This window comes from Mustela putorius, unplaced genomic scaffold (genome assembly GCF_011764305.1).
Source record: "Mustela putorius furo isolate JIRA1106 unplaced genomic scaffold, ASM1176430v1.1 tig00000196_pilon_pilon_pilon, whole genome shotgun sequence".
Lineage (NCBI taxonomy): Eukaryota > Metazoa > Chordata > Mammalia > Carnivora > Mustelidae > Mustela > Mustela putorius.
Genome location: NW_025421310.1, coordinates 15,569,836 through 15,591,765, shown reverse-complemented (window position 1 = coordinate 15,591,765; position 21,930 = coordinate 15,569,836). Strand labels below are relative to the sequence as shown.

Below are 21,930 nucleotides of genomic sequence, written 5' to 3'. Positions count from 1 at the left end.
ATTTTCAGCAGGGAGTGAGGTGATCTGATGCCTGTTTTCTTTTTTTGTTTTTGTTTTGTTTTGTTTTTAAAGATTTTATTTATTTATTTGACAGACAGAGATCACAAGTAGGCAGAGAAGCAGGCAGAGGAGAGAAAGAGGAGGAAGCAGGCTCCCGGCTGAGCAGAGAGCCCCATGCGGAGCTTGATCCCAGGACCCTGGGATCATGACCTGAGCGGAAGGCAGAGGCTTTAACCCACTGAGCCACCCAGGTGCCCCTGATACCTGTTTTCGATGGAACTCTGACTCCATCTGGAAAATCAGTTAGTGAATGATGACGTATAAAGTGCTTAGAAGCGGGCCAGGTACAGATAGGTATAGCATGTGCCGTGACAGGTACTTGTTGAAGTAAATTAAACAAAAAGGAAGCAGGGAATGGAGGGAAGAGGCTGGACAGCCCAAGCGGGAGAGGTGGAAGGTCTGGCCCAGAGACGTTCTGTTGGGGAGGGGAGGGTGCCAATAGGGCTGCCTGGGCCTGCGGGTGTGTTAGGCTAGGTGTCTTGTGGGCTCTGCTGTAGAGATTTGTGCTTGGGCCTTGCCTTTGAGAACTGTGGCCCTGAGGGGCATGGTTGGGCGTGGGCTCATCAGCCCACACGTCTCTGGTTCCCTCTCTTCCAAGTGTCCCATCCACTCCTCCGATGAGGCTGCGGAGACCTGTGCTGGGTGCTGCCAGGAGGAACAGACACTGGTGTCCTCTGACAACCCTCAGCTGGACAGTGTCCTCTGACAACCCTCTGCTGGATTCGGTGGCTGCCCCGGGGTGACTCTCTCCTGAGGCAGGCGGTCCTGAGCAGAAATACTGACCTGGCTGGGCAGCAGGGGGCCTGCTGAGCCAAGGTGGGGAGGGGACTTGTTGCCCCAGAGGCTCCAGGTCTCTTCAGGTGGGCTGGGCCATGGCGGGCCTTGGCGGGGATGTTGTTAACCCAGGGTGTGGCTGGGTCTTGCGGTGAGAACTGTGAGCAGGTCTGGCTGCTGACTCACTGGGCAGGGTGGGGCTGGAGGGAGGCCCTCCCTTGTAGGCTGCTGATGGTTCCCTCTGGAAGCTAGGATGCTTCACCTTTAATGAGGCTCAAGACCAGGGGTGGAAAGAGGCTCCTTCAGACTAGAGTGACCCGACTTCCTTGCCCCCATGTGTGTGTGACAACTGTGGGGCTTAACCCCTAGTCAACTGCCCTCCTGAGAGGGCCGGAACTGGACCAAACTCCGGGTTTCTTAAGGGGAAGGGTGTCTGGAGTAGCCGGGGTTTGGACACAGGGGCTCTGAGTTTCCACATCCCTTTTCAGGGCCATCCACTGGGCACTGTGCTGAGCGTGCTGTTTGCTCGGCCCTGAGTTTTCAAGACAGCCCTGAGGTAGGGGTGACAGCCCCCATCTGCAGAGTGGCAGGCTCCGATCATACTCCACGCGTATGCTCATACTCCACGCGTATTCTCAGAGCACTCACTATGTGCTGGGCACAGCAGGGGGGCGGCGCTTGTCCTCCCATTGGTTTTGATAGGAGGAGAAAGCCAAAAGAAACCAGATGGCGCCTGAGAAGAGAGGGCAGGGCAGGGGGGTAGGGAGTGATGGAAAATGCCATTTCAGGTGTATTTTCAAGATAGGGTGGTCTCAGAAGACCCCTTGGAAGAGACAGAGCGAGTGTGTGGATGCCTGGGGAAGAATGTTCTGGATCTGAGGATTGCAGGTGCTAAGGTCCAAGTAGGACTGAACCTGTGGTGGTGAAGGGCTGGTAAGGAAGCTGGCCAGGCTGGAGCCCGGGGAACAAGGGGGCTGCTGGGAGGTAAGTACAGGTTAGGTAGGGGAGCCCGTCCTGCAGGGCCGGGGGCCGGGGCTTTCACTGCCTTATGTGACAGAAAGCAGCCAGAGGATTTGAATGACAGGAGGAGCTTTGCTCTTTTCCCTGTTTTCTGTGGAGAAGGTACAGAGGCAGGCACACCAGCATGATGACCGCATCCCCCCTTCACTGCCCTCAGCCCTTGTCGGCTCGTGGGCAGTCCTCTTGGACCATCCACAGTGTTTTGCAGTCGTTTTCAGGAGTTTTGTTATTTGCTCTGTGGATTTTCTACTGTGTACTTCTAAAAGATCAGAATTCTCGAAAAATTACTGCCCCGAAAATGTCAAGTTTCTGTCAGATGTCTAGTCAGTCCTCTGATGTCCAGTTGTCTCAGAAGTGCTGGTTCTGTTTTTTTTAATTTAATTTATTTGAGAGAGAGTGCGAGCGTGTGCGTGCGGGGTTTAGGGGGCAGAGGAACACGCAGACCCTCCACTGAGCAGGGAGCCCGATGTGGGGCTCAGTCCAGGACCCTGGGATCATGATGTGAGCGCAAGTCTGGCACTCAACCGACTGAGCCGCTCAGGCGCCCTCATGCTGGCTTTCGGAAGTCTCTTCTGATTGCGGAGATCCCCCTACCATGTCCGTTCTCTCTCCCCCATCCCCTGAGCTCTGTGTTTGTTGGAGGTAGTTGTCCTGTTTCCTGAAGACTGGATTTTGCCAACTGCATCCTGCAGTGGAGTAGATCGATAGGGTCCCCTGTTGTCTGTGTTTCCTGGAAATCGGTGGTTGGCCTGGAGAGACTTGATCAGACTCTGGTGCGATGTTTTGTTCTCAAGCTCACTTCCCAGGTGGTGCTGTGGCCTTCCATCGGGAAGTGGGGAGTGAGTGGCTGCTTATCTTTCTCTGACGTTAGTGGCAGCGTCTCCTCGTTGCTTTGATCTGCTCGTTCCCGAAAACCTTACATTTGATATGACACGGTGTCCCTGGGGGAAGACTAAAGCAAGGTTGGGCACCAGTATTGTCCAGAGGAGGGGGGGTGCGGGCCCTGGAGTGGCAGTGGAGGGGTAGGGGTCTTTCCATTCGAGCACTCTGGCTGCCCTTCTCCCCCTTGTGTCTGTCCCTGTCCTTTCCTGAGCAGCCCCTGGGCATCCCTGCCCATTTCCCTCCGCATCTTATTCTGCGCTCGAGGAGAGAGGGATGAGGTTTGGGGTTGGGGGACAAGAGGATGCTGGGGCCCACCTGAGTGCAGGAGCAAGAGCAGCTTTCCTCAGTAGGAAGGTAGCACCACCCCCTCTGCCCTGGGGACAGGGAGCCTTGCTGCACAGCTGCCCAAGGGGAGAGGGACCATTGCTAAATGTTTGGCGTTCTTGGCCGGAGGAAGCAATTCAGCCGGCTCCAAGCCCAGGTCACACAGGGGCCAGAAGCTCTTTGCGCCTTGCTCCTCAAAGACACCCTGGACCAACCTGTCCACTTCTGTCCGTGTCTGCTGCATCTGTCCTGGCCCTTTGGCCTTCCCCGGCCCCTACCCTGGCTCTGTTCCTGCCGCCTCGCTGCCTCTGCAGTGCGGCCCAAGTCGTCTCGTCGTAAGTTCATGTCCTTCCCTAGGCCCTCGGAGGGCTCGTTTTGTACCAGGCACTGGCCTCTGCTCTGTACTCGCAGCCAGCTGTGTAATCCCCAAAGCGACCCCACGAGAGCCAGTGCAGGGGTGAGGCTTTACCAAGGAGGCCCCTGAGCTGCTGAGGTGTGTGTGTGCCTCGCGAGGCCCTGGACTCCCTGCCCCTCCGGGTTGGGTCCTGTCCCTCCAGTCATCCCCTGGTGCCCTTCTCCTCTGCATGGTCCATCCACCCTGGCCCCAGCCTCTGAACGCGTAGTTCATTTTTTGCTTCTGGACTTCGATGGGGGCCGTTCTCTCTCCTGGGAATGCTGCTCTTCCTTCTCCGCGTTTTTCTCTCTTGACCTACTTGTTCTTTACATTTTACTTCCAGTGTCATTTCCTAGAGAGGTTCCATCTGATTGTTGAAATCTAAATTACACCTCGCTCTCTCTCATTTTCTCTTGTGGCCCTCGGGATGTCTTTTAATGATAGCTTACCGTGTATCATTGTGCGAGAGGCCGCAACAGGACAGGGTAGTTCAGAGCTTGGGCTGTGGGGCCAGGCTCTGCCAGGCTGGAATTCCAGCTCTGCCATTTCCTGCCTCTCTGCCCTGGGGCAGGTGACTCATCCTCTGTGCCTCAGTTTCCCCATTTGCAAAAAGGAGGTAATAGCACTGCTTTTGAAGGTTACAGGGAGAATCAAAGGGTCAGTAAGTGACCTGTGTGCCAGTCTGCAGTAAATCCTCTGTGCGTGTCACCTGTTGCCCTTTTGGTCATTTGGGCGAGGACTAAAGGGGTGATGGCGCTTGGTGCCCCTGATCCTTGGCCAGGGGTGGTAAAACAGGTCTTCTCCTTTGCCTTTGTGGAGTCTCCTTGGCCCCTTTCTCTGAGTGCCACACTGTTGTGTTCCAGACCTGATGTTGGCCTCTGGTCTGGGGAGGGATTTCATTTGTCAGTGGGGATAAGGAAAATGCTGTGAGGATTCAGAGCCAGAGATCGGGAACGCCCTTGGGGAGGGCCTGGCCCATGGGAGACGTTCCCTAACTGGGGTTCTGTATCTTGCCAGCCCACTGGTGGTGGGGCATGTGTGTCACCCCACATTCCTGGGGCTTTGTAAATTGATTCATGGGATAAAAGAACAGATGGGACACACAGTAGTCCATCCTGGTTTTGCTTTCTTTCCACCCGCCGTGTTGGGGGCAGGATTTGAACAGTTTCTGCCACAGGTTGAGTACGGAGCTGTGCTGAGGAGAAGGGTGATGTGGGAGGGCTTCACTGGCTTGGGATGTGTGGTCCTGTGACCTGGGCCTTGGTGGGTGAGTGGGTCTGTTCTGCGCAGAGGTGGTGGACCAGTGATCGTGCGAGTGAGTAAGGCTTGTGATGGGGGCCCTGGCCTTGTGACTAGGTAGGGCAGGGGAGAACGCAGCTGGAACTGAAGGAGAAGGTAAGGGGGAGGTTCACTTGGGCCCAAGCGAGAGAGGACCAGGCCTGGGCAGGGGCCGTGGGGTAGAGAGGTGGGTGTCGAAATCACAGTTCCTGTTTTTGGGGGCCTCTTATGTCGTAGGACCCGGGGCAACTGCTTCATGAGTTGCTTTTTTGAATCCTCGTGACTGCACCATGCAGCAGGGACCTCTTGTTTGTCTGTTTATGTTTTTCAGATGGGGAAACTGAGGCTCAGAGAGGTGAGGTCACATGCCCAAGGCCCCAAAGCTAGAGAGTGGCAGAGCCGGGACTCGCCTCAAGGTCTGTCGGACTCCGCCACCTGGCTTTGTGCCTCTGCCACTAAGCTGCCCCGTGTGGCCTTGGACAGGTGCTGCTTCTCCCAGTCCCCTGCTCCCCGGCCCACACCAACTGAGGGTGTGGTCAGGCACTCGGGGGAGTCTAGGCTATAGGCCTGGCAGTCTCATGTGGTTCTTAAGATGGAGGGAATTGGGCCTGAGGGCCGTGGGAAGTCCTAGGCGCCAAGGCCAGGTGCGGTTCCCTGGGCTTTGAGCGGAGAGGATGAGGTTCCCTCACAGAAGGAGGAAGGGTAGGGGTGGGAGGAGGAAGTGGGTGGTGCTGAGAAGTCATCTGGGGGAGCAGAGACCTGCCTTCCACCTTGTGCCCTGCAGCTGACACCATGTGTGGAAGGCGCAGGGAGTTGGGCACATGGTAGTTCCCCTTCCAGAGCTTCAGTTTCCTCATCCATCAGATGGGTGGCATGTGGCCCGTACCCCGTGGGGCTGGTCCGGCGGAAGGCTGAGGGTGAAGCGTTTGGCACATCAGAGCTGTCGGCGGCGCCGTGCTTGGAGCACCCCTTGGGCACCGTTGGCAGTGCTAGTCACTTCTTTTCCATCCACTGTTTTCTTTCTAGTCCTTTCAACGGTCTTTTTGAGTTGGAATTCCCGGGTTCGTCAAGAGCCTGGGCTCAGAGAGGTGCTGACTTGTGCCAGGTTACACAGCGGCATCTAAAGGCTCTGGGTTGTACTCATCTTCACGGACCCGAAGCTGCCCTCTGGGGCATGAGCAGCCCAGTGACCTCTGTGGAGCACTGCCACACCGTGGCTGCGTGACCTTGGGCAAATCCCTTCTCTTCTCTTTGCCTCGGTTTGCTCACCTGTAAATTGGGGTGATTATAGAGCCTGTCTCATGGGGGTGTTCGTGGATTAAATGAGTTCCTGTGTGGGTGGTGCCTGTTGTCATTTCCAGCTCATACCTGACTCTCTCACAGCTGGGGTTGTGTGGAGAGGAGGTTCTGTTAGTAGCCTGAGTTACAAGTGGGGTTTTATTATTTTTAAAAAAATATTTTTATTTATTCATTTGACAGGCAGAGATCACAAGTAGGCAGAGAGGCAGGCAGAGAGAGAGGGGGAAGCAGGCTCCCCGCTGAGCAGAGAGCCCAATGCGGGGCTCGATCCCAGGATCCCGAGATCATGACCTGAGCCAAAGGCAGAGGCTTAACCCACAAGGGGGGCTTTAGTAATCCCACAGGGAGGTGATCTGCTAGAGGTCACATTTATAGGGACAGTCTAGGAAATCTTGGGTGCTGTGCCCTGCGCAGAGCTGCCCCCTCATTTGGGCAGATGGGGTCAGGGTCGTAAAGAACAGAAACTAAGCTCTGACTGGCCTGAGCAAAAAGGGAATGGATCGTAGCAGAGAATCATGCTCTTTCCTCCTGGTGGCCAAGTGCCCCCGGCAGCTCCAGGCTTTGGGCCCACCATCTTACCAGCCTCTGAGGAAAGAGGGTACCTGCTACCAGCAAAGCCATCCCCGTCCCAGCCTTGAGACCCCTGTGTGGCGCTCTCCTGTTGGGTATGGTGGCCCCACAGGAGTCTCACTGAGTGCAGGATAGGGCGAGGCCCGTTACTGCAAGGCAGGTCTTTCAGCCTGCACATTGGTTCTTTCACAAGTATCTGTCGAGTGTCTGCTGGGTGCCACAGGGCTACACCCGTGAATAAAATAGACAGTCTCTTCCTTCCGGGGGGCTCACAGGGGGCCCAGCCAGGGGTGACAGGTGAAAAACCTGACAGCATAAGGGAAACCTCCGAGGTTAGGTGGTAAGTGCCTTGGGAAGAAAGGGAGCAGGATCTGGGGGACTGGGAGGGTCGGGGGCTGGGGTCCCTGGTGGTGGTGAAGTTTTAAATGGGGAGCTTAGGGGAGATGTCATTGGGAAGGTGGCATTTGAAGGAATTGAGGGAGCAAGTGATACTGGGCCGGCCAGAGCATCCCCAGCGGGAGGAGAGGCAGGGCTGGGTAGAGCCTGCCTAGTGGGTGGGGGTGCAGCAAGGTGCTGCGGCTGGAGTGGAGAGAGGACAGCGCCGGGTCAGGAGGTAACAGAGGCCAGGCAGCAGGAGAGAAGCCATGGGAGGGCGTCTCCATACTTGGGTGTGGTTACCAGAAGGGGGAAGGATGTGGGCAGGGGCCGTGCAACCCATAGGGCAGTGGGAGGAGCCTGTGGGAGGAGGCTGGGGCAGGAGGAAGGAGTTGTGGGCTCCTGGTCCCACTGTGGTGTGCGTGCGCGTGCATGTGCATTTGCGTGTGTGTGTGTGTGTCTGTCTGTCTGTCTGTTGTGTTGGCCCCTCCCTGACCAGTCCCTCCTTCTCCACAGACATCCGGCTCAGGGTACGAGCAGAGTACTGTGAGCACGGGCCCGCCTTGGAGCAGGGTGTGGCCTCCCGGCGGCCGCAGGCACTGGCCCGGCAGCTGGACGTGTTTGGGCAGGCCACAGCCGTGCTGCGCTCCCGGGACCTGGGCTCCGTGGTGTGTGACATCAAGTTCTCTGAGCTCTCCTATCTGGACGCCTTCTGGGGCGACTACCTGAGTGGCGCCCTGCTGCAGGCCCTTCGGGGCGTGTTCCTGACTGAGGCCCTTCGCGAGGCCGTAGGCCGGGAGGCTGTCCGCCTGCTGGTCAGTGTGGACGAGGCCGACTATGAGGCTGGCCGGCGCCGCCTGCTGCTGATGGAGGAGGAGGGAGGACGGCGCCCGACTGAGGCCTCCTGATTCTGGACATGGCAGGACTGAACCCACCTCCTAGCCTCCGGGCCACTCTCTTCCCTGGAGGACATCCATCTCTGCCCCTAGAGGACTGTCAACTTCAGCAGCCCCGAGGACTGGGACAGATGGCCTGGCCCCTTGGCAGACTCTCCCACAGGATGTGGGCTCTGAGGCCTAAACCACTTCCACCTGAGTTTCCTTCCCAGCCTCCTCCCAACCCTACCCTCTGGTGTGTTCCCTCAGCTTCAGGAGGCCAGGGACTCAGGCATGCAGATCAGAACGGGCAGGAGGCATAGCTACACATTCACCAAAGGCCCCCTGCACACCGTGTCCTTGACTTCAGTGAACTGTGTGTGCACATGCACACTGCTCCCTCTGGAATCTTCCCTGGGCTCCTGCCCTGGCCTGCTCCACACATGTCTTTGGCCTAAGGGCTTCTCTCTCAGGATATCTGATTTTACTGTCCCCAAGCCTGGACCTCAGCCGCGCTGGGCACTGGGGCTAGGGTGCACACGGGGCCTGCTCCTCTTGCCCAGACATCTCTCTAGCCAGCTGGGGCTCAGCCTGACTTCCAGACACAGACCTGGATCTCCACATTCTCCTGCTCCCCACAGTTGGATGCAGACTTGAACAAGGACCTGCACCCGGAGTGTCACACGTGCATTGCAGTAGCATCAGACCAAGTGTGTCGTTGCCCATGGGGCCAGGATCAGAAACCAACTTCCTTCTCCAAAAGGGAAGGCAAAGGCTTGGGGCTGATGGGAAAGGCCTTTTACAAATGGCGCCAATAAAACTGCCCTAGATTGGGGCTTAGGGTGGGCATCAAGGCTCTCTAGGACTCTTTCTTTATGGGCTGGAGGAAGGAGCTAATGAGGACCTGGGCCCAGTTCCAGCCCTGGGGTTCCTGGCCCAGTTATCTGGCTAGAGGAAGGGCAGGATGCTGGAGCGTCATCAGCTGCTGCTACCCCAGGCCTGCTCTCCTCTCGGCCTCAGTTTCCTCATCTGTCAAAGGAATTAACTGCTTTGGGAGTCATAACCTGTCCCAACCCCACTGGCACATGCTTTGCTCTTGTTAGGTTCTTGGAAATACTAGTGTTTTTACTTTATTCACTGAGGTGCCAGCTATCTAGCCCAGCACTATAGCCCCAAGCTTTGGAAACCAAACGGGTCACAAGCCACAGTTCGCTGGCTGGAATCCCTCCCCAGATGGCTCCTCATGCCTTCTGGACAGTCACCTCTTAAATCTGGACCTGCATTCTTCCTCCTGGGGCCCAGCACTGCTTTCTGCTGCCTTGTGGCTACTGGAGGTTGTGGCCTCTTTCCCCGCCCCTTGTTTAAGGGCTTAGGAACTCAGGTTTCTTACACAATAACCAAGGTTTTCCTTCCTGTGGGGGAAGAGAATCAGGCTGGGGAATGGGGGTGGGTGGGAGGAGGTAGGCAGGGACTGCTGGCCTTTCCTGGGGGAAGAGGTACTTCTGCCCACACTTGGGAACCTGGACCGCTGGCCTGTGTTGGTGGGGAGGAACATTGTGGCAAGTCTAAGGGTTGAGACCTGTCCTGGAATGAAGACCTGGTCTAGCACCATACCCTTTCTGGGCAGGAGCTAGGGTCTGCTGGGCACCTCAAGATTTATTTAATGCTTAGCTTGTGCGAAGTAGGGATTCTGCCCCCATATTTGACAGGAAATGGGTTTCAGAGAGGGGAGGTGGCTTGCCTGGGGGATAGAGAAGCCCTGAGCTCAAGAGCCTCTCTCCCCGAGTGGATGCAGGTTGGGGAGGCGGGTGGGGGGGGTTTCCACGCCCCTTCTTCCCTCCAGTTGTGGGAACTGCCTTTGGTCTGGGCGGGAGTAGGTTTCCTTCTCAAGGTTTGGGGGATTTTTATACTTGGGGGCGGGAACTGCTGCTGGTTGTGGCTCTGCTGGCCAGCATTGCGGAGCTGGCCTCCTCACCCGGCTTTGAGGGGGGTCTTTCCGCTTCTGCACGAGGGTCCCTGCCCCCTTGTGGGGAGAGAGTCAGGCGCTGCCCACCCATCAGTTCCGGGGTGTGGGCCCCACCTATGGCCCACCCCTCCCCGTTCTCCGAAGCCCCGCCCGCCCCACCCTCTCCAGCCCGGCGTTCTCCTACCTCGCTGGTCAGCGCGTGCTAGACGTGGAGATGCCTAGCTGCGAGGCCACAGGAGCCCGCGCAGGCGCAGTGCGGGGCAGGTGCCGGCGGTGGCGGGAACATGGAGATGTGGGTCGCCTCCAGAGCGCCGTTGAGCGCGTCTGCGGTGGAGCTGGCCTGGACTTGCCAGAGACCGCGCGGTACCCCAGGGGGTGACCGACACACCACCGAGGCCAAGAAGTGGGTCACAGAAGGCCGTGAGGACAAGCTGGGGAGATCAAAGAGCTTCAGGAGTCAAGAAAGTCCGTGGGGCATGGCCTGGGCAGACCGCGGGCAGGCGAACTAGGGGCCTGTGAGAGCCCAGAGAAAGGCTTCACAGAGGAGAGGAGCCCGGAGCTGGCTCTTGAGGGATGAGTAGGAGTTCAACAGAATGACGGAGAGCGGCCTTACAGCAGAGAGGGCAGACCGGGGAAGGTCTTAGGAAAGGTGCCCAAACCGGGTGCAGGGAGAGGGACAGATCAGCAGAGTCAGAGGTAAGTGGCGGCGCCTAGTCAGCCCTCGTCTGCACAGTGGCCATGTGCTCCCGCGGGCTGGCCATGACGACAGCCACAGCACGGTTGCGCTAGAAGGTGGTAGTGTGAGGTGGGCTCACGAGGCCCCACGTGTGGGGGTCCCGGCTGTGCGCCTGTCCCGGGGCCTCCGCTGGGGCTCCGGCATTGCTCTGGCTGGGGCGCCGCTGGCTCCGCAGGCCCTGTGCTGGTGGGCGAGCCACGCCGGGCCACCGCGGGCCACAGCCCAGGGTGGGTAGTGACTGAATAAGCCGCAGAGGCCGGGGGAGCCCAGGGGACACTGATTGGAGGGTCCCAGGAAGGCCTCGTGGATCGGACCCCCATTCATTCTGTTCAAAATCAACACCACCACCCTACGTTTCAACTGTGAACTAGAACATTCTGAAAAGTAGGGACAACGGATATATGGTGTTAGTACGTTGTAAAACACATGTGCCTCCCACATTAAGAAACACCTTACCACACCCCAGAAGCCCCTCACCCCCCAGCCTGTCATGTGCTCCCTCCTGAACATCCCTACCCCCTCGCCATTTCTCCTAGCTGGGAACACTACCTTGCCTTTTACGTAATAATTCCTCTTTTTATTTTTTTTGCCCCGCAATGATGTAGATAATCTTCTCTCATCTTGCACTTGATATAAATGGAACCATACAATAAGTCTCCCGTTGTGTCTGTTTTCTTTTGCTCAGTGTTGTTTGTACGTTTCTTCCACATGTCCCTCAGTAGCTGACTCTCTGTTATAAACATCCCACAAGTACTTCATGCATGGCACTGTTGATGGACATTGAGGTTGTTTCCAGTGTGGGACCGTTACGAATAGTGTTGCTGCGAACATTGTAGTGCATGGTTTTTGGTGAACAAATGCTTACATTTCTGTTGGGATATACCCGCAAGTGGAACTGCTGGACCTGGGTATGTTCAGGTCTGGTAGATACTGCCTGTGTTAGTTTCCTATGGCTGGTGTAATAAATTAGCACAAATTTGATGCTTAATACAACAGAAATGTATTCTCTGTAGTTCTGGAAGTGAGAAGTCTAAAATTTTCACTGGGCCAGAATCAAGATGTCAGCAGACCCATACTCCTTCCAGAGGCTCTAGGGAAGAATTTGCTTTTTGCCTCTTCCAACTTTTGGTGGCTGCTAACATCCCTTGGCTTGTGGCCACATCCCTCCAGTCTCTGCTTCTGTGATCACATTGCCTCTTCTTCTCTCTATGTCACATCTCCCTCAACCTCCCTGTCATGAGGACACATGGGAAGGCACTTAGGGACCAACCGAATAATCAGGACAATCTCATCTCAAAATCCATACTTTAACCACATCTGCTGTCCTTTTGCCATCCGTGGTTACCTTCCTTCACAGATTCCAGGAATTAAGCCATAGACACCTTTTGGGGGACATTTTGCAGCCTACCACATTGCCAAACAACTTTTCTAAAGTGTTTGTACCAGGTTACTCTCCTTCCCACCCTGATGAGAGTTCTCTTTTCATCTTCTCTTTACATACTGTCATCAGCTTGGGATTGTCGGACACTTTAATTTTACCAGTCCAATGAACATGCGGTGTCCTTGTGGTTTATTTTTCTTCTCCCTGATTAATTTCTGCTCATTCTTGAATGCAGAATAGGAAGTCTTTGGGTGGATAAAATGGACAAGGATATTCCAGATAGGTGGAATAGAATGTATTCCATGAGATCTCAGGGAACATTTGTCTTTTTTTTTTTTTTTTAAGAGAAAGTGAGTGAGGAGTCGGGGCAAAGGGAAAGGAGAGCATGCCCAGTGTGGAGCCTGATGTAGGGCTTGATCCCGCCACCCTGAGATGAGGACTTGAGCTGAAATCAAGAGTCGGCTCAACCGACTGAGCCACCCAGGTGCCCCTCAGGGAACATTTGTTTTGAATTGAATAAGAGATCTTTTTTAAGGCACTAGGTTATTAAAAGAGAAGGCAGGGGGACCTGGGTAGCTTAGTTGAGCGACTCCCTTTGGCTCAGGTCATGATCGTGGAGTCCCAGGATCAAGTCCCGCATCAGCCTCCCTGCTCGGCAGGGAGTCTGCTTCTCCCTCTGACCCTCCCCCTTCTCATCATCTCTTTCTCTGTCTCTCATTCTCTCTCTCAAATAAATAAATAAAATATATATTTAAAAACATTTTATTTATTTATTTGAGAGAGAGAGAGCACAAGTAAGCAGAGCAGCAGGCAGAGGGAGAGAGAGAAGCAGGCTCTCTGGTAAGCAGGGAGCCTGATGCGGGGCTCGATCCCAGGACCCTGGAATCATGACCTGAGCTGAAGGCAGCTGCTTAACCAACTGAGCCACCCAGGCGCCCCTAAATGAAATATTTTTTAAAAAGAGAGAGAATGCAGAGAGAGAGAGGTGGGACAAAGTGAAACTTAAATAAGATGGTCCAATATGAGGCTCTGGCTGGGCAGGGAAGGGAGAGAAGCCAGGAGGGGTCTGGCCAACCAGCTCCGAACAGAGGGACCAGGGGAGTGGAGCTCTCCATGAGTTAATCTACAGGTGTGATGGCTGTGGGGTCCTAGGGGCCTGGAAGGCAGGTGCTGGGATCAGAGCATGAGACAGCACATTTCTAGCATGCAAAACAGTAATAGGTTGTGGTTAAAACCAGGGATTTTAAGTTTGGGCCTCAGAGTCCTGCACTAGCATGCTGGCCCTGCCACTTTACTAAATGTCACCCAGAACTGTGCTCCTTTCCTGACCCCCCAAGTCATTCAACAATCATTTGCCAAAGGATATTTCTGTTCTAGCTACTACAGGATGGGTCAGATCCAGTCCCTCCTTTGACAAGCTCTGGCTTAGTGGGGGACATGGTCACTGGGGGCATCTCAAAGGGACATGCAAGGAGCTGTGGAGGCTCAGAAGAGGCACACTGACTCTATTTTTGGCTTCATGGACCTCGGGCTTCCTAGAGGCTTATGTCTTCAGGTTCTCCCACCCTCTTTGTCACTTCCTTATTGACATCTGTTGACTCTGGTCACTTGCCCTCCTCATTCCTGAGGACTCTAGAACCTCCTCACAGACTGTATCTCTACCCCATGCCACGATCCTGCTGGAATACTTAACCTCCCTGGTTGGAGGGAGATTGTTGACTCAACCCTCCAATTATCTAGCCTCTTGGTCTCTTTCCACCTCATCTCTGCTGACCTTCATCCCGCTGTAACCATTCATTCCCGTGACCACACCTTGGATTTAGTCATTGCTTGGAAGTGCAGTGCACATAGCGAACATTTGCTGAGCATTCATACCACATGTCAGGCCTGGTGCCAAGTGGTTTACATGTGTTTACCCCTCACAAAACCTGCAAGGTTGGTATTAGTAGCCTCATTTTAAAGTGAGCATGCACACTAAGGAAGGTGAAGTCACTTCCCTGGCTGACGCATAGTAAAGTGGCAGAGCTAGAATGCTAACTCAGAATAGGGGCACCTGGCTTGCTCAGTTGGTTGAATACGTGACTCTTGATCTTGAGTTTGTATGTTCAAGCCCCACATTGGGTGTGGAGATTACTTAAAAACAAATAAAATATTTAAAACAAAACAAAAAAAGCCCTGGTTTTAATTATAACCTATTACTGTTTTGTGTGCTTGAAATCCAGCATCTTGTGCTCTGATCCCAGCACCTGCTTTCCAGGCCCTCAGGCCCCCACTGCCATCACACCTGTAGATTAATTTACAGAGAGCTCCACTGCCCTGGTCCCTCTGTTTAGGGCTAGTTGGTCAGACTCCTCCTGGCTTCTCTCTCTTCCCTGCCCAGCCAGAGCCTCATATTAGACTATATGATGTTTCTCGCTAGCTCTCTAATAGTCAGGATCCCAGCAGGAAACAGAGGGCATCACAACTGGGATTTTGAAGATAATTTAATGAAGGAATTATTTGCAGAGGTGTGGGCAGGGTTGAGGGAACCAACAAGGGAGGTGAAAGCAGCAGGAAGCTGTGACCACTCTTTGGTCTGCAGGGGTGGGGAAAGGAAATGGTACCACTGGAGCTCAGTGAGAGCCATGGGACATGCCTGAGAGGCGCTGAAGTTGTGAAAGATACAGCCATGGCCAGAACCACTGACACAGAGCTGGGATTAAGAGAAGAAATATCTAGGATGGTACTTTCTTCTCCCGCTCTAATATCCTGCTGGCGCCTTTGTGGAGGTCCCAGCTAGATGTCAGAGGGCAAAGGAGCCCAGGGGATGTTGTCCACCTGGGTAGAGAAGGGTGGAGAGTAGACCTGGAAGAGCAAAGGGAAAGTGACCAGCACACTCTTGATTGCTTTACGTGGAGACCTTCTGCCTCATCTCTCAGCATATCCCTAGCCTCGGTCCAGGTGCTTGTGACCGGTTCAGAGAAGGATGGTGGCAAAGTAGTTCTACTTCTTGGCCAGCTTCTCTCTGCCGCCGCTCTCCCACAAGTTTCCCCCAACACTACTCTTTCATGTTCAACAAATACAGTTATGGTGAATCAGTTGTGATTTCCTTCAGCTTCCTATTCAAACCTGTGAGTATCCACACCCGGATTTACTTCACCTCTCCAGGCTGTGTTCCAGGCCAGCCTCTCCTCCCATGCGTCCCCCAGCCCATCATGACTCCCAGAGCATCACTCTATCATTCTTCCCTTTTTGACAGTCCTTTCTTCTCTCTCTTCCCTCTTAGCCTAGAAATATGTCCAAGTTTCTACTGCCTTAAAAACTAACAAAGAGCCTCTACCTCCTTCTACCTCTAGTGCTTGTCCTTTTTCTCCTCCTCATTCCATCCAAAATTCTTGAAAGAATATGTATGAGTTAGGGTTCTTTGGCTGTAAGCAACAGAGACTGAATTGCAAGCATAAGCAAGAGAAAATTGATTAGAAGGAAATGACGGTGGCACACAAGATGGAGGGAGAGACTGAAGAGCCCCACTTCTAAAAAGAATTGAACCAGGGCAGTGGCAGGGATGGAGAGAGCAGGAAGGAATAACCGTTTCCTCAGGGCCCTGGCTGGCCGCATGAATCAGCTCTAAACAGGTTCCAGCGGCAGGTCACGTAAGCTCACGATTCAAATTCCAGGGAGAGCCTCTAATTGGTGCGGCTTGAGTCACATGGCCTCCCCTTGGCCTGTGGACAGCTGGGCATCCTGACGGACAGTCTTACGGAGTCGTATCTGGTAGGCCAAGGTGGTTACTCAGAGAAAAATCAGAGAGCTGTCACAGACGAGGGTGAAATGGCTGCTGGACAGGCAGAAACAATGGATGTCTGCAACGCAGAGCACTCCTGCTCACCAACCCCAGCTCTCCTCTCTCAACTGAGCCTCAACTCACTGAAACCACTTGCACTGAGCTTGTGGGTGACTTTCTCTTGCCAAATCCAAGGACATTTTCCAGTCTTTACCTGCAGTTTTTGACTCCATTGACCAGTACTCTCTCTTGAAAATCTTTCCTCCCTTGGCTTCTGGGTAACAGATCAATCTGCAAAACTTAGCATTTCAGGGGCGCCTGGGTGGCTCAGTGGGTTAATGCCTCTGCCTTAGGCTCAGGTCATGATCCCAGGGTCCTGGGATCGAGCCCCGTATCAGGCTCTCTGCTCAGCCGGGAGCCTGCTTCCTCCTCTCTCTCTGCCTGCCTCTCTGCCTCCTTGTGATCTCTGTCTGTCAAATAAATAAATAAAGTCTTAAAAAAACAAAAAACTTAGCATTTCAGAACGACATACGTTTATTATCTCATAATTTCTGCAAGCCCGGAATCCATGAGTGGCTTAGTGGGGGTTGTGATCTCGTATGAAGCTCGGGTTGTATGGGGGATATAGCATGCCATAGTTTCCCCAAGGTGGGTGATCCAACAGAGGGATCAGGGAAGGGAAGGAGAGAGAGAAAGAGAGAAGGGAAAAAGACGTGCAGGAATGAACAGAATTTGTGGTCTTTTTATAACCTAATCTTGGAAGTTACGCCCCATTACCTGTGCCATAGTCTGTCCATGAGAAGCGAGTCACTAGGCCCAGCCCACACTTATGGGGAGGGGATCACACAAGACAGGGTCCCTGGGTGCCTCTTAGAGGCTGCCTGCCACAGCTCCCATGACCTAGCGCATTCATGGTTCTTCTTCCTCCCTGACCGCTTCTTCTCTGGTCCACACAGGGACTCCTCTGCATAGCTTTGAAATGTGGGTCTTCCCCAGGCTCCTCTCTCAGCCTATAGTGCTTCTCATTCTGCATGGTCTTCCTGGGAGACGTTGTTCACCCATGTGATTTTAGCTATCACCAGTATACTGATGGTGTCCAGACCTTCAACCCAGAGTCTCTCCATGATACTGCATGTAAATATACCCTAATACTGACTTCAGAACCAGTATAGACTGCTGGATCCAGTGCGTGTCCCATGGGCACCTCAGACATCGGAGGTTTTGAAAAGAACGTCTTGGGAGAAGCTCTGGGCCTCCTCGTATTTTCTTTGTCTCAGTGAATGGCACCTCCATCCACCTGGTCATCCAGGGGAGAAACATGGCCATCACCCTTGATGCCACCCTCTCCCTCCCCCTCACATCCAAACATAAAGCCTTGCTGACTTGGTTTACCTCAAGGTTTTTCAAACTAGGCACCTGCTCTGCATTGCTAATAATAATGTCACAATATCAGCCTATAGCTTGTCTTGCTTGGGTTATTGCAACAGCTTCCTGTTTTATCTGGCCCCTACTGTTGCCCTCTCAGAAACATAGAGTTTCCCTTGATGAAAACCCTTGTGGCCTCTGAAATCAAAAGATACTTAATGATAGGGCCCCATCAGGCCCTTCCAGCAGTATCTTTCCATCACAGTTTATATGTTAGCAACTCCACTGCCCGCCGGCCTACAACCTGCTCTTCCTCACATGCATGCTTTTGTTTATTCTGTCCTCTCTGATTTTCTTTTCTTTTATTTTTTTTAAGGTTTTGTTTATTTATTTGGCAGAGATCACAAGTAGGCAGAGAGGCAGGCAGAGAGAGGGGGAAGCAGGCTCCCTGCTGAGCAGAGAGCCCGATGTGGGGCTCCCAGGACCCTGAGATCATGACCTGAGCTGAAGGCAGAGGCTTAACCCACTGAGCCACCCAGGCGCCCCTGTCCTCTCTGATTTCAGTGTTCCTCCAACGTCAGGAGAAGTTATATCTCAGGCTGGTGTTATGTCCCAGCACACAACATTGTTTTGGTTTCTGGATGTGCTTGTCTGTCCTACTGGACCATAAGCTCTTGAGTACGGGAACTGTATTCTCCCCCTCTTGGCATCCCTAGCACTTTCCATGGAGGTCACACTTTTATGGCTACTCCAGCTGTGTGAATTAAATGCATGGATGTATAAATAGGAGATTTCTGATAGCCTAGGATATATGAAACGCCTTTTTTTTTTTTTTAAGTAATCTGTACACCCAATGTGAGACTTGAACTCCAAACTCAAGAGTCAACATACTCTAATGACTGAGCCAGCCAGGCTCCCGCTATGAAATGGTTCTTGAAGTCGAATGGAAATTAGCCAGGGAGAAGAAAGGGGAAAGGATATTCCAGTTACAGAGAATTGGATGTGTAACTAGGAGGAAGTTGGAGGAAGCCAGCTCAAGGAAGTGGGGCTGGTCTGGTTTGGTTGGAGTATACAATGCGTAGTCGGTGCTGACTTGAGCCGGAGGGGAGCCAGATACTGGGAAGGGCCTGAAAAACTGACTAAGGAAGGTTTTGGCTTTCATTCTGTTGGCAACAGGGAGCCCTGAAAGAGTTTGAAGCAGGGAATGATTTCATCAAAGCCATGTTGTAGAAAGCTCGCCCCAGTGGCCAGTTGTGGAGGATGGACTAGAAAGGGCAGGACTGGAGGTTAGGAGGCTGGATGGGAGGCCCGTACATCAGGCTGAGCAGGAGGCATGGAGGTCTGAATGAGGACCTGGAGGTGGGGCGTCACTGGAAGAGAAGAGGGGACAGATTTGAGAAATAGGTTGAAACCTATGAAATTGCTGTTTTGTAAGAAAAAGCCCGTGTTGACTCTTGGCCATTTTTATATGGCCCATCTTAATATTAAGAAAGTAAATGAACTGGATGGGACTTTGAGTCTGACTTGGAGGTGAATGTGAGGCTGTTAAGGCTGGGGGCCATTTTTCTGACTTGATTGCTGGATCGGATGGAAGTGCCAGTATGGGAAGAGGAAACCCACGTCGGTGTGGGGGTGGGGCATAGTGGGGAAGACAGTGTGTTCAGGTTGAACATTTTGATTTGGAGATGCCTCTGAGACTTCTAGGAGGTGGCTGGATATCTGGGTCTGAAGCTTAGGCGAGAGGGATAAGATGGAGAAATATTTGGGTATATCAGCTTAGAGAAGGCAGTTGTGGGAGGGAAAATTTCACTCTGAGACAGCAGCTGAGACAGAGCAGGAGAACCAAGAGAGTGAGCTTTCTCAGATGCAAAGAGGATTTTTAAAAGACGGTTGGGCCCCTGTGCGGTCGACAAGACAAGTCACATAAGACCAAGACAAGTCACATAAGGCCGAGAAGCACCTGTTGGATTTAGCAAGAAGCAGGAAGGGGACAGTGATGGGAGCGGCCTTCATGGGCCCTGGAGGAGCAGAGACTAGGCCTGGCTTTGGGACTGTCCCTTTATTCTTAGTAATGCATGGCTCTAGCCACCAGGGGGCAGTGGCCACACGGAATCCAGGTTAGAGGGATTTACTGTGACCAGCAAACTGGTGGGGGTTGATGTGGGCTGTGGCTGGGATTAGGGGGTTGTCCCTTGTAGAGGCTATTTCCTAGGGGGAGGGATGTCCTGATGTGAAAGGAGTAGGGAAGAAGTTCTGGAAGGGCAGAGGAAGGAAGTTCTTTTTGTGAGGCAGACAGGGGCAGATTCACAATCCCCAGTTCTGTGTTGCAGTTTCCCTCTTGTGGGCCTGAGGGGCTGCAGGGTGGGGGGACTTATTCAACAAGGTACTCCCAGCAATCGTGGGGTTTGTATTATGGACCTCGCTTTTCTCTACTCTCATTAGTTCCATTTTGCATTCTGGCCTCAAGACATAATGAAATTTTGGGGTGCCTGGATGGCTCAGTCAGTGAAGCATGTGACGCTTGATTGCCAAACCTGAGTTCAAGCCCCACCTTGGGTACAGAGATTACTTAAAAATAAAATCTTAAAAAAAAAAAACATACTGAACTTTTTCTAGTTTTCACATGCTTCCATGTGAAAGTCCCTCCCCCAAGGAAATGTCTCAACTTTCACTGCTGTCCTTCAGGTCTTATCTCAGGCATCACCTCCTCCTGGAAGCCCTCTCTCACTGCCCCCTCTCCCTTCTCTTGGGTCCTGCAGAGTACTGAGTGTTTACTGAGTGTTCCCTATCTTGAGCCTTAACATTCTGCCTTATGGTTGCTTGTTTATTTACTTATTTTTGGTCAGCTTTATTGCAATATAATTTAAGTATAGCATTCACCAGTTCTGATTGTATGATAAGTCCCCCCCTTCCCACCCAACACACATACACACAGTTGTGTAACCACCACCACAATCATGATGCAAAACATGCCCATTACCCCATAAGTCCCCTCCTGCTCGCAGCACTTCCAACCACTGATCTGCTTTCTGGTTGCTATAGTTTTGTTTTTTTTTTTAAAGATTTTATTTATATATTTGACAGACAGAGATCACAAGTAGGCAGAGAGGCAGGCAGAGAGAGAGAGAGAGAGAGGAAAGCAGGCTCCCCGCTGAGCAGAGAGCCCGATGCGGGGCTCGATCCTAGGACCCCGGGACCATGACCCGAGCCGAAGGCAGAGGCTTTAACCCACTGAGCCACCCAGGTGCCCCTCTGGTTGCTATAGTTTTGCTTTGCATAGAATTTCATGTAAATGGGATCCTAAAGTATGTAGTCTTCTGTGTCCAGCTTCTCTCCCTTTGCTCTGGGGTTCCTCTGTGTTGCTTTCCCTCAGTAACTGCACATGTATTGTCTGTCTCCCCCCAGACCAGGTCTCTGTGAGGGCAGAGTTGTGCCTCAGTCCCCTTTGTGTCTTAAGCTCACAGCATAGTATTGGCACACACTAGCACTTGGTAGATGTTTTCTTTCTTTCTTTTTTTTAAGATTTTATTTATTTATTTGACAGAGAGATCACAAGTAGGCAGAGCAGCAGTCAGAGAGAGGGGGAAGCAGGCTCCCCACTGAACAGAGAGCCCGATGCCGGGCTTGACCCCAGGACCCCAGGATCATGACCTGAGCCGAAGACAGAGGCCTTAATGCACTGAGCCACCCAGGTGCCCCTGGTAGATGTTTTCTTAAATGGAACTGAATCAGATGTTCTGGGAGAGACCACCTGGGAGAGCCTCTGGACCTTGGATGTACGTAAGGCAGGGCTCATCTGCCAGGTGCCCGTGGCCTTCACGTTGCCCCCCAGCTCCTCTTCCACTTGCCCTGGCCATTTCTAGTCTAGAAGTCCTCACTCCTCTGCCCCCTTGCTAAGCTTCATGCCTCTACCTGGTCCTCTGTCCCCCTCTCCTGCTCAGCCCAGCTTTCTTCTGGCCTTAGTAAGTCTCCACCATTGAGCCCTGGTCTCCCTGAATCTGCCAGTCCCTCAGCTCTCCTCCCACCTCCTGCAGGACCCACCTCCTTCAGATGCCTCTATGCTGAGGCCTGGCGTGTTCTGTGGACTTTTTTCTCTGGGACTCAGGGGCCCCTCTCTCCTGAGCTTCTTTTTGGATGCTGGTGGCAGCAGGCTGTCCCATTCTGGGGAGCCACATTATGGTTTCTCTCCCCTTTTCTTCTCTGTTTCCTGCCATTCCCCTTCATACTCCACTCAGACCCCATCCCAAGGGAGGCCCTTGGGGGAATCTCTAAATTTTGTATGGACCAGAAAAACCTCCCTTTCTCTTATTTCTTTCCCTTGCCTCCCTGGACACACCTTCCTCCGTATTCTTCTTTCTCCAGCGGGACCCACTCACCTCCCGTTCTCCTTCTGCAAGCCTCCTCTGTCTCCCAACCCATTCTCCTCCTTCCTCACCTACCCTTTCCCACTGCTTCCGTCCTTAGATCCCCTTTCCTCCTGCCCTAGGCCCCATTCCAGTGCTGTGTCTTTTCCTCTTCCTGTCCACTTCCCTCCTCCTTTCCCCAGTGAGCTCCTCCCCCTCTGTGGGCCTCAGTTTCCCTTACCTTACCCCCTTTATCCTCAGGTTGTAAGGGAGATGCAAGACTGGGGACACAAACACAAAGATGTCCTCACATGCACACTCACATAGAGAGGTGGCCACAGATGGACAGACAGAAACATGGCATAAGGAAACGTGTGTGTCCATCCAGACGTGCATTCAGATGTACACACGCGATTAAGAGTAGCCATAACTTACAATCTATTTTTTAAGATTTTATTTATCTGAGAGGCACCTGGGTGGCTCAGTGGGTTAAGCCTCTGCCCTGGGCTCAGGATCATCTCAGGG

General features: G+C 53.2%; 1 protein-coding gene across 12 annotated transcripts in view; it reads left to right on the top strand.

Moving 5' to 3' along the window:
* The window catches only part of POU2F2 (POU class 2 homeobox 2), a 109,718-nt gene that overhangs the window by 7,814 nt on the left and 79,974 nt on the right, over window positions 1-21,930 (top strand). Inside the window, exon 5 of one of the 12 annotated variants that reach the window (XM_013063976.2) lies at window positions 7,493-11,206. The exons of the other annotated variants lie outside the window; for them this stretch is intronic. Within the exon in view, the coding sequence (XP_012919430.2) occupies window positions 7,493-7,884 (392 nt within the window). The 3' untranslated portion in view covers window positions 7,885-11,206. Of the gene's footprint in view, window positions 1-7,492; window positions 11,207-21,930 lie in introns of those variants that run through there. 12 annotated transcript variants of the gene reach the window in all.